This window comes from Neoarius graeffei, chromosome 6, assembly GCF_027579695.1.
Source record: "Neoarius graeffei isolate fNeoGra1 chromosome 6, fNeoGra1.pri, whole genome shotgun sequence".
Lineage (NCBI taxonomy): Eukaryota > Metazoa > Chordata > Actinopteri > Siluriformes > Ariidae > Neoarius > Neoarius graeffei.
In genome coordinates this window covers 6,066,741-6,084,357 of record NC_083574.1, presented here as the reverse complement: position 1 = coordinate 6,084,357, position 17,617 = coordinate 6,066,741, and the positions used below count along the sequence as shown (strand labels likewise).

General features: G+C 43.4%; 1 protein-coding gene across 3 annotated transcripts in view; it reads right to left on the bottom strand.

Annotated features, from left to right (window-relative positions):
• The window catches only part of gse1b (Gse1 coiled-coil protein b), a 521,271-nt gene that overhangs the window by 34,925 nt on the left and 468,729 nt on the right, over positions 1 to 17,617 (bottom strand). For all 3 annotated transcript variants that reach the window (XM_060923214.1, XM_060923213.1, XM_060923212.1), the window contains exons 5-8: positions 14,653 to 14,810; positions 14,317 to 14,520; positions 13,893 to 14,057; positions 13,340 to 13,722 (exon numbers count right to left, since the gene is read on the bottom strand). In XM_060923214.1, coding sequence (XP_060779197.1) covers positions 13,340 to 13,722; positions 13,893 to 14,057; positions 14,317 to 14,520; positions 14,653 to 14,810 — 910 coding nt within the window. The remainder of the gene's footprint in view (positions 1 to 13,339; positions 13,723 to 13,892; positions 14,058 to 14,316; positions 14,521 to 14,652; positions 14,811 to 17,617) is intronic.

Genomic DNA, 17,617 nt, shown 5'->3' with positions numbered 1-17,617 from the left:
TGTTGACAAAAAATTCTACTATGTTTGGTGTAGTTGTGAACGAGCGAGTCGCCAGAGGTCCGTAACCGCCAATCAGAGCGCAGGATTTGATGGAAACCGCACCACGAAAAAAAATAAAGGATATTATAATATAACAAACTATACTACACTACACTAAACTACAATATACTACATCTCAGCTTTGGAACATGATGGAACAAAACAAAGAACACTTTATGTTGGTCTTGAATGTCCCTAATGTCCAGTGTGAATTTGGTGAAGATCTGAGAATGTCACTTTTTCGTTAAAAAAAAATGGTAAGGGGTTAGCCTTTGTGTTTTTTGGGGGTAAAAAAAGTCAGTGTTCTTCAAATTTCACCAAATTCATACTGGACATTAGGGATATTCAAGACTAACATAAAGTGTTCTTTGTTTTGTTCCATCATGTTCTGAAGCTGAGATGGAGTGTACTGTAGTGTAGTGTAGTACAGTTTGTTATCGTCCCTATTGTAGTGTAGCCTTTGTGCTTTTTGGGGAAAAAATTCAGTGTGTTCCAAATTTACACCATGCATTTGGGAGGTCATGACTAACAGAAGTGTGCACTTTGTTTTGTTCTATTGTGTTCCAAAACTCAGGTATAGTATTGTATATAGTATGTAGAATAGCATAGCAAAGGAGATCAAATATTTATAGTATTGTGTAGTATAACTGGGTTTAGTAGGTTAAATAAGTATAAACCTGCACTATACTATTTTATCAATTTAATTTTTTAATCTTCAATATAATTTTTTACTATTTTAATAATTATATCTACTATATGATACAGTACTATGGTACAGCCTGCTGTGTTATGCTATGCTATCTGCTATAGAATAATTATTTTAACGATTATCCTGTACTGTGTGGCGAAAAGCTGCTTCTTCTGAGCCATACCTAATTAATCCACTAAACCCTACTGTACACTATAAAAGTACAGTACATTTTGTCGACTATACCAGGGGTTCGCAACCTTTTCTGCTTTAAGGCCCACATATTCATTACTTGTTAAAAAAGGTCCCCAATTATTTTGGCTCATCTATTCTATGAGAATCTAATAATGTATTGTAAAGTGTATTAATGTCATGTACATTAAACATCACTTCCTGTTACAGATGGGAGCCCAGGAATTTAAAAAATGAAATAAAAACTTTTTTTTTTTAAAATTGTAGGTATCGTATTTAAAACTGTATGGATGTGCCAGAAGCCAAACCATGCATGCAGGGCATTCTCACTCAAAAGGGATTAATGATCCAAAAGTGGAGTCCGGTCCATTAACACAAGAACTTATTGCCATGTTTGTGTTCAGCAAACAAGCAAGTTATTAAAACCAAAAAGTACACGCAAAAGAAGTGGATATAGAAACCACTCAGTGGGATTAGAGCCTTACATGCTAATGACAAAGGATTTTTTCCAGTGAAAGGAAAATCCACAAGTCAAATTTGACATTAGTAGAATACATTTTGATCCTATTGTAGCCGTAACTAAATACAAAGCCAATAGTTATGCAGACTACTTCATATTAATGAACTTAATGTGAAGATAATTAACAGAAAATCAACAGTTGCAGGTTTTCTTTAAGACTGTGTATATTTATAGTCTTTTGTATTTGTAATTATTTGTATCTGTATATGCACGACCCCACCAGCTCTGCTGATCAACTTATTGTGTTTAAATAAAGTCATTCGTTCATTCAGGATGAGTTGGAAAATTATCCATCCATTGAGTTCCCTGAAATCTCAAGCTCCCTGGTGCTGTCGACATCGTTCTACACGGACACACAGATGAAAACCTGGAAGAGCACAACATTTTATATGTGGCTGGGTTAAAGATCTGGGGATCAGGACACTACATGATAAATCCCATCTTGTTTTTGCCTGGGTCAGGAGGAATTTCTGGGCTTTTTGTACGCATCTTTGAGACGTTTGCTAGGATGCTACAAGTTTCGGTACTGGGTGTTAACAAACCACAGTCGCTCGATTCTCAATCCTCCCTGCTCTTCTCTTCCAGCAGGCGTCACAGATTCATATAATTTACTCACAAACATATTTATTTATAGCACACTCTCTCTCTCTGTACGGTATGTGTGCGCGCACGGGTTAAATGTAGAGGAGGAACGTGACAAAAATAAAGGCTTGTTCTTCTTAATTTACCCACAAATGTCTCATCTCATCTCATTATCTCTAGCCGCTTTATCCTTCTACAGGGTCGCAGGCAAGCTGGAGCCTATCCCAGCTGACTACGGGCGAAAGGCGGGGTACACCCTGGACAAGTCGCCAGGTCATCACAGGGCTGACACATAGACACAGACAACCATTCACACTCACGGTCAATTTAGAGTCACCAGTTAACCTAACCTGCATGTCTTTGGACTGTGGGGGAAACCGGAGCACCCGGAGGAAACCCACGCGTACACGGGGAGAACATGCAAACTCCACACAGAAAGGCCCTCGCCGGCCCCGGGGCTCGAACCCAGGACCTTCTTGCTGTGAGGCGACACCCACAAATGTATTTATTCCAATTGAAAAGTGTTCAGCAAGCCAGCTACCTGATTTGGGACGCTATGACATCCTGAATAGGGATGTTAACCGATGACCGTTTGACCGATGGTTGACCGAATCAACGTCAACCGGTTAATTTTTTTTTGGTTGTCGGTTAAAAAAAAATCAATCGTTTTGAAGCTGCCGATTTTGGAGCGGAGAACCTGGAATTCTGTGTTGTAAACGCTTGGGGCATGCCATGCGGTGTAAGGACGACAGCTGACAAATCAGAAACACCCATTCAGTCATGTCCCGCCCTCCCGCCCCAGTTGAAGACAGCTGCCACTCGGCGAAAGAAAAGTCTCAGTGTTGGATTACATTTTACTACGATGTTAACCAGGTACGTAACATCAAGGAAATTCTTGACTATCAAAGAACCAAGAACACGGCGCATGAATGAAGTCGATGGTTGATTAGTCTGGTGAATATTAATGTCGACGTAATAATAATACACAAGATCTGAACTAAAACCTGGTTACTCACTGATGTTACTTAGCATCAGACAGTTGCTATATTAGCTTAGCGGCTAATCAGCTCAGCTCCAGCTCCATTCCCAATGGCTGTGCACAATTAGCACACAAACTAAAGGCTCAGATACCGACTTTTGGAGGGAAGGGGAGAGAATGAAATGACAGCGGTGTCTGGAGGGGGAGTGACAAACGCAGCTTTTATGTCTGTGAGCCAAATCGGTGACGGCTTCAGAGCAACTCCAATACCATGCAGTAACGGCGTGTTGATATTGGTAACGGCGTTATAATGATTGTAGCTAATTAATTAGATTACCCGACGTTATAACAGCCTTTATTTTAACACCGTTATTCCCATCAATGAATGTTATGCACTTCTTCTAGCACTTGACTTTATTTTCAACGCCATCATGGCCAACTGAAACTGTCTCTAAGCTGGAGCCATTTGTCCTCCGCTCCGATACAAACCCCTCGACATCAGTGCCGCGTTTGACTAAATGTTTCGCGCTGTAGAAAAGGAAATGTGAGTGGAGGGCAGCGACTGTTACTGAATGTGCGGATGCTCGTGGTAAGATTTAGAATAGATTCTAATAATTCCAATTCTAGAATTTTAAACTCATAGGTTAACCGACTTTAACCGGCTAATGAGGCTCGGTCAAGATTTTTTTTTAGTTTTCCCCATCCCTAATCCTGAACTATTTAGTATTTGGCTTCAAACTTTAAAAAAATTCACAGCCCACTAGATGGCGCTTGACAGCCCGTGGTTGAGAAACACTGTACTATACTATAACTATTCTATCTATATTTTATTTTTTAAATCTTCTACATAGTTTTTACTATTTTAATAATTATATCTACTATATGATACAGTACTACGGTACAGCATGCTATGTTATGCTATGCTATGCTAATGCTATCCGCTACAGAGTAACTATTTTAACCATACCTAATGGCCACTACCCTTTTTCAGCTCACTTCAGCTCGCTTCAGCCCAACACGGCTCGCGTTTCGACTACCTTAGAACAGCACGACTCAGCTCGCTTCAGCCCTGCTTAGCACCCAAAACTCGCACGGTTTTGAAGTAGGGCTGAAGCGAGCCAAACCGAGCTGAGTGAGGCTGGGGGCGTGAGCAGACACTCCCCTGTGCACTGATTGGTGAGGAGGAGTTTCCTCACATGCCCACACACGCCCCGCAAGCACGCTGGGATCTGTAAACACCGTAAACCCGGAAGAAGAAGAATTACGAATTACGAGAATTTCTGAAGCCTTATGCGCCTCGCCTCATCTATACGCTCTTGCCAGTATCTGTTGGCGTTGTCGGTGACAACAAGCCACAGCACCAAGACCAGCAACACTAACGACTCCATGTCCTCCATGTTTATTGTTTACTATCTGGGTCGTGAGACTACCGCTTAAAAGATCACTGATGTCACTGTTTGCGCCGCTTAACGACATCACGTGACGTCCACCCACTTTCGCTAACTCCACCCAATGTGTCCACCCACTTCCAGCCAGCACGGTTCAGCGCGGTTGTAGTCGAAATGCAACTCCAACAGCCCCACTCAGCTCGACTCAGCACGGCACGGCTCAGCCCGACTCAGCCGCGTTTGTAGTGGAAAAGCGGCATTAGTAATCCACTAAACCCTACGATACTGCACGATAAAACAACTGTTTTATCGACTGTACTACATTATTCGATAAAGCAGTGGGCCATACTGAGCTCAGTGACTTTAAACATGGCGCTGTAACAGAACGCCTCCTTTACCACAAGTCGCTCTGAGAACTTTCTGCACTGCTAAATCTGCCCCAGTCAACTGTAAGTGCTATTACTGTGAAATAATATGAGCAACAACAGCTCAGCCACGAAGCGGTAGACCACATGAACTCTCAGAGCAGGGCCACCGAGTGCTCAAGCGCCTAACACATTAAAAAAAAAAAAAATCACGTACACTCTGTTACTCCATCTCTCACTACAGAGGTTCAAACCGCCTCTGGAAGCAACATCAGCCCAAGAGCTTCCATCAACGTCGGGAACTTCCTGAAATGTGTTTCTACAGCGCACAGATCAATATGTGCAGAGCTGGAGTGGAGTAAAGCACGCTGTCACTGGACTCTGGAGCAGTGGAAACGTGTTCTCTGGAGTAATGAATCACGGTTCGCTATCTGCTACAGTACCAGCAGGAAAGTTTGGTGGAGGAGTGATAGCAGTCTGGGGCTGTTTTTTTGGGCCCCTTATGTCCAGTGAAGAGTGATGTTAATGCGATAAAGATATTTTACGTTACATTACAGGCATTTAGCAGACGCTCTTACCCAGAGTGATGTAGAACATACGGTACTCAGAGCAGCCTGGGGAGCAGTTGGGGGTTAGGTGCCTTGCTCAAGGGCACTTCAGCCATATTCCTGCTGGTTCAGGGAATCGAACCGGTGACCTTTTGGTCCCAAAGCTGCTTCTCTAACCATTTTTTAGGAAAGGGTATGCTTCCAATTTGGGAACAGTTTAGGGAAGGCCCTTTCCTGTAACAGCATGACAATGCTGCTGTGCACAAAGCAAAAAAACCCAGAAAGACATGGTTTTGACATCAGTTTGACCTCAACCCCACTAAACACCTTTTGAGATGAATTTGCACACTGATTGTGAGCCAGGTTTTCTCATCCATCATCAGTGCCTGATTCAGTTGCCCTCACTTTCATAAAATCTGATGCATTTTTGTCTGGGTGTTCCTTTTCACCAATAAAGACATCCTGTAAAATTTTTTGACCATATTCAAAAGTCTAATGGTGGCACCATGAGGTTCATTTTTTTTTTTTTTTGCCAAAAAAACACTTATTTTATGTTTTCGCGTAAGGTTTGAATCAATGTTGGACTCCATTTATTGATTTCTTGTGACCCAGAGATCAAGTTAAGAACCTTTGCAAGGGATTGAGAAGCATTAATGTGATTCATAATACATTTGTATTGTTTAAAAGTAGTTGAACAATGATTCAATGAACAGCTAAAACGCAAACTGTGCTTGATAATATATTTAGAATATGTACTAAAAACGTGTATCTAAGATATTTGGTATAGATAGTTTTCACATGACGTCACAGAGTCGGGGATTCCCTAGTGGCGGCCATCTTGCGGGTCAAGCTTACCGTACGGGTCACTGAGCACACATTGTAATGCGCGAGTACAAAGTCTTAGTCTGGCTAACGCGACTTCAAAGCTCTGCGAGCATTTGGTCTGGCAAAGATATTAAGCCCAACCGTTTCCCAAAGGCGTGGTTGACCCGCCTCCCTGAAATGCCTCAGTTTGCTACTGGTCGAAGCCAGAAAAGGCTGTGACGAAGCTTAAACCAATCACATCACTCTTTCCTCTGACGTATGTGACGCGACGGAAACTGCTTGAGTAACAGGAAGATAAATACCTCCAGGGCTGCTCTTTGCTCCGTTTTCAATGAGAACTTCCCGTTGAATGCTTTCAATACAGCATCTACCGCTGTGTCAAAGGCTTGCCGCTGCTCCATGTTCGTAATGTTTCTAGTGAATGAAGCGCTTCCGGCATAGATTCTGTAAACAATCTATGGCTTCCGGTCGCAGTTCTACTACGTCACTGCCTTGAACACGCCTCTACCCAGGGCCATTGGAGATGCTCAAAGTTGGTTGGCTCCCGATTTTTCGGGAGCTTGGAAGAGCTGTAGATAGCTTGCCTTGCCAGACTAAGCTCGCAACAGGCCCTCGTGTTGCGTCACGCTTAGGATGGGCGGGCCCATACTAACAAAGTCTTCAAAAGAACCCAAGCAGGCTATTTAAAGCTAGCAATGGTGCACACTAGGGCTGCTCGATATTGGAAAAAATCAATATCACGATTTTTTCAGTAAATATCGATATCGCGATTTTTAAAACGATATTTATACACCTTTTTTTAAAGCCCTGATCATCAACACCTGAGGCACCGGGCCACATTTTTATAGTACAGGCCTCATAGGCTACCTGTCAACCCTTCCCATTGTACCCTGAAACGCCTTTTACTTAAACTATTTACTGTGCAAGCGCGTACTTTGCATAGGTCCTATAGCCTGCACAAGGCTCACGTTCTCCTCACTCAACATTTCCGATCACAGAGGATGGAGCCAGCGCTGGTATTACCAGTGATTACTGCGTAACGTCCACACTGGCTCGTAGCCAGCCAAGGATAAAATCTCTCTCTCTCACACACACACACTACAACGTAAGCTTGTGTGTTGTTAAGACACCAACATTAAACACGCACAATATAGAGACAAGTCCTTAAGAATTAACATACATGAAAATAGGCTTCTCTTCCTTCATCTTCCAAATGTGGACTCCGCTATCTTTTTGGCATGTCAGCATTGAAATACCATTTGCAGAGATATTTCACTCGCCATTAAGAAAAGTAAAAGCAACACATGATTAGGGCTACATGATTAGCAGGGGGACACCGTTTTAAGCGCACAGAATTTTAAAAACAATGTAATTACATCTGAGTCCGTCTACATCGCGCAATAAACCCGTCCTTAGCAGAACCTACTTCAAAGCATGATGCTAGCTGCAGATGCACAAGTCAAAATCAAATGAACCCAACATGCCGCGGCGGGCAACATTAATAACCAAATTGCCTTACCTTAAAACGCTGCCTTGACCACAGGACGACTCGCAATTATTCCACTTAAATCCACACGGTTTAACACATCTAACACAGCTAGCAAGCTGGATATGTGCTAATATTGTTGTGCTTGTTTTCTTCCGTAGATGCCATTTTTACATTACCCAGTCCCACATCCAAAAATATGACGTAAATATATGTTAATTGTATTATTATAACTATTAGCAAGCAAATCAAACAACATATTAAGAAATCAATATATCAAATCACCCGACACGTATGAAAACAGAAGAACTGATTTTTTACTGTTGTGGAGATATCGCGGGAGTAGAATGGATGACGTATGCAAGGCTACGGTGTGCCTTAGGGGACAGAAGGGTTCGTTTTACCTTACTGTCACGTCAATGTTATTGTTGTTTTATTGCCATTGTAGAAATATTGTGCACGTCCCTTTCGACAAATGACAAAAAATCGTTTCATATCGATATTATGAATTTTGATATCGTTTGACACCAATATCGATATCGTGATAAAAATACGATATATTGCACAGCTCTAGTGCACACCTGTTGTATTCACGGCTGTCATAATAGGTCAGATGATGACGTCAAGCGGAGCTTTTATGGAATTCCCACTGTACGGGAGCACGAAGGCGAGCAAACAAAGAAACTCAGCATACAAAGGAGAAATCTATGGCTTGCGAGAATCAACCGCAAGGATTATCAGCCTTCCAAACACACCAAAGTCTGCTCCGATCATTTTATAAGTGGTAAGTTGTTTAAATAAACAATCAATTGTGTTTAAGTTTGTTTTTGGAAACCAAAACATCGTGTAAACAATTTCTGGAGAATGCCTAACTGGAACCGCTGAGTGTACGTTTACATTGTAATGTACACTTAATATTGCTCGTTTGTCACGTTTCTATTTGACACTTGTCACTTCACTCACGCAAGGGTCATTTTTGAAAAACATTTTAGGTCTGTTCTTTATGCAGGGATGCAAACAGCGCGCCTTTTGTCGGATGCCGCCTTTTTCACGGCTGAATCGCGCAGATCCGATTTTTTTTTTAGGGGGGGCGTTGGAGTGTCTGATTATAATTTCAAAGTAAATTCTGTATTAAAATTACTAAATAAGCAAGTCCGTTACAGTCCATGAAACATAGGAAGTATAAGGATGAGAAAAAAACAGTGAATCAGAAAGCTGAGCACATATGCGCAGCTTCTCGCAAATGTGCGCAGCTTTCCGATGCAAAGTAATATTGCACAGTATTCATAATAGTAGTAAGACAGTTTCAGTAAATAAAATACACGAGTGTTCAGTAAATAAAATACACGACATTGATCTTTATTTTAGAAAACTGACTACGTATATTATATAGCCGGTAATGGCGATGGTCCTTTGTTTGCCCCACAATATGGCGGCTGGAGGGCGTTCCCCGGAATGCCGTGATGTCAGTGAAAACTATTTATACTCTATAACAGAGGTGGGCAAACTACGGCCCGCGGGCCACATCCGGCCCGTTGGCGTTTTTAATCCGGCCCGCGGAAGACAATCATATAAACACGATTGAGCAGATCTATAAACTATAAGCGTCAGTGTTATCACGTAGACAGGTGTTCTAGAGATCCGTCTTTCCAGTCAGTCGTATTCACGCGAGATTACATTTGCAGAGTGGTGCAGTGCGTGCCATGGAAATCATTCTGGCGCCCGTGCCACTGATGATCTTGAGAACACAGGATAAAACTTTACAATGAGTGGTCCTAAAAAAAGAAAAGTGGACAGTGAGTGCAGGGTGTTCAATAAAGAATGGACAACTAAATTTTTTTTTGCTGAAGTCCGATCAAAGGCTGTGTGCCTTATTTGCAAAGAAACCGTTGCAGTTTTAAAGGAATATAACATCAAACGGCACTTTTCCTCCAAGCATGCTAATTATGCTAACAACCAGTCAGCGCAAGCACGGACGAATACAGCTCAGCGGTTGCTGAGTGAATGTGAGTATTAACACTTCCTCTTTTTAAAACTATGTTGGAGCTGTAATAAGATGGTAGTCACATGTTTACAGACATAATAATATAAAAAGTATAACTCTTAGTAATTTTGGTTGTCGTGGGTGGCTGCTGTAGTGCTGGTGTTTGTTTTTGTGTGTATATATTTTTTATGTGCCAATCTATTGAACTGCAAGCATTTTTCTGCTCTGCCTTTATTGACTGAGAACTAAAATAAATGTCAATCTGATCTGCATTTGGGTCTCTGTCAGTGAAGGCCTTACAATAACACTAAAGCTTTTCCGGTTTATGTTCGATATGTATGAATTTGGTGTTGGCCCGGCCCGCCTGGCAAATTTCAAAAGTCAATGTGGCCCCTGAGCCAAAAAGTTTGCCCACCCCTGCTCTATTGAGGTATTTCACCTGACGTCACAGGGTCACGTGACGCCCCGGTGTCCGCCATTTTGGACGGCAAGCTACATACTAACGCTGCAGACAGAGAGGGAGAACCAGCTTGAAAAAAAACGTACAAGTACAATTTCTTGTTAAGAATGTAAATAATATACTGCAGATGAATTCAGTAATGCACCAGAAATCACCAGTAAATTGAAAAACAAAATATTGTATCTTTTTTATGACGAATGAGCCCCCTAAAATAAATCATTTACCGTATTTTCTGGACTATAAGCCGCTACTTTTTTCCTAGGTTTTGAACCATGCAGCTTATACAAAGGTGCGGCTATTCTGTGGATTTTTCTTCCACCGCTAGGGGCGCTCTAACCGGAAGTAGAATCAAAAATAAGATAGATGAAAAATCAATGCAAAGAAGAATTAGCAGATCTTTAGCGGATAGAACACGCACAACAAATTACTAACTGGTAATTATTTTCAAATCCAGCGAAGATGATTAAAGTGACTTGTGGTTTCAAACACAGGAGAAATGAAGGTAAATAAATACCGGTTATTTTCTCTTGGTTCTGTTCCGTTTTAATCAGCAAAGTTGCTGCCGTGTTAAAAGGCACTGTTCGGAAAGAATCTGTTCAGGTACATACATGTACATTTACAGTACAAAATCGTTCTGTACATGCAGTAAATATCTAATTTTTCAACATAGATATCTGCGGCTTATAGCCCGGTGCGGCTTGTATATCTTTTTTTAAATTTTTTAAAAAAAATAGAGCGGATGCGGCTTATATACAGGTGCGCTCTATAGTCCAGAAAATACGGTAATTTTTCCTGTTTTCTCTGTTTAACCTGTTCGAACTATGCTGATATTTTCAGGGGGTCCCTTTTTTTCCCTTGTTGGGGTGCTTGCGCTTGTCTCAGAGCACGGATCTTTTTTTTTTTAGATTGAAAGTATCAAGTCATTACAAAACAAGTAGATAAAGTGACATCAGACATAAAACGCAATAACAGAGGCTAGAAAGAAACGGGACAGAAGTAAACAGGGAAATTACGTAAAAAGAAAGAAAGAAAAAAGAAAATAAAAAGAGCGCGGATCTCCAAACACATGAGAAGCCTATCTTACACACATATCACGCGGACTCCACACACGCATCGCGTCTGAAGTCATAATTCATCAGGGGAAATCGTGTCCGCATTGGCATGTTCAAAAAACAACCTCGCGTCAACAATGATACCACACGCAAGAAAAAAAAAACAGTCAGGCTACTCAACAACCAACCTGGCAGCAGCAGTCGTTGTCAAGTAAACACAACACTTCGGATATGCAAATGTTTCCCGTTACGCACGATTGCTATGTCAATAAACATCACTTTGCCAATATTTTAGAGACCCCCCAACATTTCCCAAATCATGTTTTCAAAGGATCTCATGTCTGTTTCAGGGGATCTCGGATCCCCCGAGTAACAAGAAAGTGTTGTGAACATAGCCTACCTTGTACCGTTTCAAACTGCTGGGGTCATCCTTCATCAAATTGTTGACTTCTGTCGACAACCTTGGCTCCATACCAAGGCTGGGTAGTGTTTATGATAAAAGACAGATCCAATTTAACACGAATCACAGCTTACTTTCTTGTTAAAACGCGCAAAGGTCTCCACCATCTCATACCGCCTTGCACTGAAGGACTTAAGAGCAATTCCAGCGTTATGGACGTGACACTTGAACTCAAAATGGCAACAAATGACCCAGTGCATGTTTTATTGTCTCCCAGTATTTAAACAGGTGTTGTATATTTTAAGGCTGTACCATACTGGAGAAGTGATAGAACAAGAACAATTCCCATAGTACATCTAGGGCATGCCAGAAAACGCCAATAAAAGATGCGTTATGGATGTGACAGAAAAAGTATCACTTTTCTTGGGTGACTGTACATTTTTATCAAACTCTGTGAAATTGTAAACCTAATGTCGAAATGGAGATATCCGTTTGATAGAGGGGTCCAAGGTGAATATTAAAAAAATCTTTGTTTAAAATATTTTGTATTTCATGCAGAGTTTCGGAAGGAAAAGTCAGCGTTATGGATGTGACGAAATTCCGTTACGGGTGTGACGCGTCTGAAATAGACATGGCGTATGTTTAGAAAATCAGCAATTTAAGCACCATAACCCTTTGAAAAACTCTCTAAATATCAGCTAAAACTATCAAAGTTCTTAAATAATATTTAGGATGGCTATTGTTTTGCTGTTTTGTGGATTTTAGCATACATTTCTGTGGCTTGTGGCAATAATATAGAATTGTACATGATCAAAGTTGATTTTAGCTTGGGTTTTACATTATAAGAAAGAAATTCTGACAGTGACACATTAGGTTGGTTACAAATTGGTTCAACTTATTCACATCTGTAAAATACAGGCCTAGGTGAGATCTCTGGGAGTGGTTTTGATGTATTACATGTTGCTTTATTTTTGAATCCTTCGCAGGGTGGCTGGGCGCTCCCTTAGAGATAGGGTGAGAAGCACAGTCACTCGGGAGGAGCTCGGAGTAGAGCCGCTGCTCCTCCACATCGAGAGGAACCAGCTGAGGTGGCTCGGGCATCTTTTTCGGATGCCTCCAGGCATGTCCCCCCGGGAGGAGGCCCCGGGGAAGACCCAGGACACGCTGGAGGGACTATGTCTCTCGGCTGGCCTGGGAACGCCTCGGTGTTCTTCCCGAGGAGCTGGCCGAGGTGTCTGGGGAAAGGGAAGTTTGGGCTTCCATGCTTAGACTGCTGCCTCCGCGACCCGGTCCCGGATAAGCGGAAGAAGACGAGACGAGATGAGACATGTTGCTTTATTTTTGCATGGTGAGGTTGACATTTACATGGAATTGCCCTTAAGCGTGCCGTCCAAAATGGCGGCATCACGTGACTTGGTCACGTGAGTGAAATACCTCAATAAGGTGCCGTAATGTTTCATGAAAAGTGATTGAAATTTTGTCATAAAAGTCATAAAATAGCAGCTTTTTCCATAACTTTGAGCTCCTGGTGCCACCATTAAACTTTTGAATTCTGTCAAAATATTTCACCCAGTGTGTTTTCTTACCAAAAGGAACATAAAAACAAAAATGCATCATGATCGGAGGAACTTTTCATTTTTAGGGATGCACCCTAGTGAACGCTCTTTTGACCGAATGGACACAAATTCCCACAGAAAGACTCCAAAATGTTGCGGAGGCTTTATATAAATCGAAATGTACAGTCTCTGAGATAAAGATAAAGATAAAGATAAGCTACATGTGCACATGCTGTTTGTTCCCAGCTGTAGTGAAAGAGCGTCCTGAGCGTTACCTGCTCTGTTGGGAGTGAGTCTCTCGGCAGCCTTTGCTCGTTCCTCGGCCTGGCCCCTCAGAGCGTGGAGCTCCGCCAGGTAGTGACCCTCCATGGCCTTGGACATCTGTAGCTCCTTCTCTCGCGCTGCTCTCTCCTTCTGTCTCTCCAGCTCTCTCTCTCTCTCCCTCTCTCGCTCTCTTTCTTTCTCTCTCTCCCTCTCCCGTTCCCTCTCTCGCTCCCTCTCCCTCTCTCTCTCCAGCTCCTTTTCTCTCTCTTTTTCTCGCTCTCGCTCTCTTTCTCGCTCTTTCTCTCGCTCTGCCTCGCGCTCTCGCTCCTTCTCCCGCTCGCGCTCTCTCTCTCGCTCCCTCTCTCTCTGGCGAAGCTCATCCTCCATCTGGAGCCTGGGGAGAGACGAGACACATGAAAGAAGACAGAGAGAGAGAGAGAGAAAACGAGTCAGGAACAGCTTTCATAACAGAATTGTGATTGAGTGTGTGTCTAGCTGTACAGATGTTTGTGCATGTGTGTGTGTGTGTGTGTGTGTGTGTGTGTGTGTGTGTAGTGTTTATACCTCTCAGACTGCAGACTGGACAACGAGGCATGGCTGAGGTCGCCAGGGTAACGCACCCCTGGGAGGTGCATGGGCACAGCAGACGGGTGCAGTGGGGGCAGAGCGCCCCCTGCAGGTAAAGAATAAAACGGAGACCTCAGTGCCGACAAGAAAGGATCATCCATCCTGAGAGAGACAAAGAAAGAGAGAAGGAGGAGAGGGTTAGTCTCCTGAGGGGCGTGGGCGTGTCACTGGTAATGGGAGTGATACTGGTATAAATAAGACTCTGTGACTGCCAGATATTTGTTTTTCAGATACTGCTTTTCATTCAACATATTAAATTTGACGAAAACCGCAAATCATATGGATGCTGGTTCATGACACATCGACAGACGGATCTTTGACGAGTAAAGATAAGATCCAACCTATGTGTTAAACATATTACCTGTAAGGAGAGAATGAGGGGTGGACCAGGTAGCTGGGGTGATAATAGTTAGCGGCGGCAGCTGCGGCAGTGGCCGGGTCCAGGCCCAGGGGCAGCGAGGGCATGCGCAGATCCTCGGCTGTAGCGTAGGGTCTGAATCCTCGCAGGTACTCCTCCGGTACTCCGGCAGGCGGCACGCCATGGGGCATCTGCCTGGGCAGGCTGCTACACGGAAAAAGACAAATAGAGGACGATGAGGCTGGTGTCGGCGCTGTCGGCTTCCAGATAAGACGAGAGTAATATTCTTGAAGACACTGGTGCTGATGGAATCAGCGTGTTAGAGAAAGTCATCCTTACTTTAAGGGCTGAAAGCGCGAATCCTGCATCACAGATCCAGACGTCAGGCCGAACGCGTACGGATTTCCTATGAGGTGGGCTGGAACAGAGGGGCCGCCCTTGTCCGGAGCCTCAGGCGCCAAACGCTCTCTACTGACACCACGAGGGCCCGACTCTGACTGTCAGACAGAGATACAGAGAGACTGTTAATGCTACTGAGAATGACACACTTGTCTCATTAGATTAGGCTAACAGCAACACACACACACACACACAGAGCACTTTTAAGAATAACCTTGAAATCTAAAAAGACGATTTCTTTGCACAATTCAATCTAAGAACCTACTAGCCTGGCAAGCCAGACTAAATGTGAATATTTAGTCTGGTCTCGGTCGTAGACATTTCCGAAGGGTGTGGTTAGGAACAACCCGTTGTCTTTCAAACTGTCTCTGTGCGTATAGGCCAACGCTCTGACCAACCAGCGCAACAGTGACTGTGACGTAGTCAGAGCGACAGAAAGCAGTGGGGGAGACTTTTGCCATAGTCGGTCGGCAAAACAGCGAAAACGTCCTTCTTGAAAAGGAATGAGCGGAGAGCCTCTTCTTGCTCATATTTCAACGAAAACTCCAAGTCTAATTCTTCTAAAACTGATTCCAAAACGGAGTCAAACGCGCGCTGTTCACTAGCCGTAGCCATCTTTCCTGTTGTGCTTTCTCCAGCGTCGCGCAGCCTTGTCGTCACTCTTGCAAAAGCCTAGCCCAAAGAATCCAAACAAAAACCTTGCGTTGTGATTGGCGGGCACGATTTGATGCCCGGGGCGTGTTGTTGATATGATCCGAGGCTAGACCCACTCGTAGGCAAAAATATTTTTGGCCGCTAGGCGGGTGGGTCTAGTTTACTAGGCTAAGAACCTACACAAGCCTGAGTTCCAGCTCATTTTCCGTTTTCTAGTAGTTCGAGTGACTTTTTAGTGAAGAAGTTCACAGTAGCCTGGGCCCGCCCATCCTAAGCGTGACGCAACACGAGGGCCTGTTGCGAGCTTAGTCTGACCAGGCAAGCTATCTACAGCTCTTCCAAGCTCCCGAAAAATCGGGAGCCAATCAACTTTGAGCATCTCCAACAGCCCTGGGTAGAGGTGTGTTCAAGGCACTGACGTAGTAGAACTGCGACCGGAAGCCATAGATTGTTTACAGAATCTATGCCGGAAGCGCTTCATTCACTAGAAACATTACGAACATGGAGCAAGTTCTCATTGAAAACGGAGCAAAGAGCAGCCCTGGAGGTATTTATTGAAAGGAAGGACGTTTTCGCCTTGCTCCCGACCGGCTTCGGTAAGAGTTTAATCTACCAGTTAGCCCCGTCGCGTCACATATGTCAGAGGAAAGAGTGATGTGATTGGTTTAAGCTTCGTCACAGCCTTTTCTGGCTTCGACCAGTAGCAAACTGAGGCATTTCAGGGAGGTGGGTCAACCACGCACTTTGGGAAACGGTTGGGCTTAATATCTTTGCCAGACCAAATGCTCGCAGAGCTTTGAAGTCGAGTTAGCCAGACTAAGTTCACGGATTTCAAGACTGACGAGTCACGGACGCATGTCGGCCGAAACGAATCCGAGAAAATCGCAAAAGAAGCATTTTTTTCGAAATTTGTGATTTTCGTTTTTTTCCATAATGTGCAAGTTGAGATCTTGAAGAATGCAATCAGTATTTCAGATAATAGATTGTTTTGCTGGAAAAGCATACATTTTTTGTTGCAAACTGTCTCGTTTTTGTCAGGACTGTAGCCTGCTGGGGGGTGTGGGTAAATTACCATATGGGCCATTCACATGACGATTTAAGTCTTTTGTTTGTTTTTTTCACCAATCAGCTGTACGATACGAGCTGAGCTCGTGGCTACTTAAGCTGCATACAGGCATGTAATTTCACTATGGAATGAATATGGAGCAAGCTAAACAGAGCGCAGAGGAGCTGAAACACCTCGAAGCAAACAGACGCACGGTAGTTACATCGGAGATAACCATTTCTAGCAAAAAACCCCAACCAAAAGGAAGTGTTCTAGGACTACATATTCCATCGGAGGCATTGATGTGTGCAAGGCGACGTTTCTCTTTCTGATGGGGTAAGTTTATTAATCTAAGGCTGTGTGGTTATGTAACGGAGAGTGTTGTGGTTTGGTTACATGAAACTAGCATTGTGTTAGTTGTGTTATCATCGTGCTCTCTTTCTTTCTAACGGTGTGAGTAATTTTTCAACCACAAAACGTTAAAGTATACTTTAGGACTTATTTTTGTACTTCATAATTGTTTTGGGCATACTTTGCATGGAAGGAAAATTGACGTGGTGATCTTTGTTTACATGAAAGTAGCATCGTGCTAGCTAGTAGGGGGTGGGGCTTTCCTTAATGTCATGCAAATGAGCACCATTATGTGCCCGCCCTACACCCAGAGTAGCTGAGATGGAAAACTTTGAGGGCGATTTTCTCCCTTTTCTGTTTTAAGAGGTATGCACTTTCAAAAGGCCACACATTCTTCAAATATTGTCAGATCTCCACATGGAAGGCATCATTGGAAAGCTTAGAAACTGTACTTTCTGAATCTGTCAATAACTCAAAATGCACCCAGGCGGATTCCGTGATCAGTCAGTTATAAGCAGCGCTTCGTAGCGCGGCCTCTGAGTACCAGGCGTTCCTGTCGGTGCTGGTGTTCGAGCAAGAAACCAACCGTCAGGAAACTCTGCGGCGAATAGATCTTTACGGAAATGAAAAATACATGTCGAGGTGTGAACTTTAAATTCAGTGGCGAACGAACAGAGAGATGAACGAGGAGCCGGACACTGAGTCACGCTGAAGTGAGACTTGACGCAGCGTATCGACTGGGAGGGGAGGGGACGGTGAGTGTAGCTGTGTGAAACCGTGGAGGTCCTTTTGGCAGCCTTCCTCTGGAGAAAAGCCCATTTAGAGCACCATTACCTCTGTGTCCCAGTCAATGAC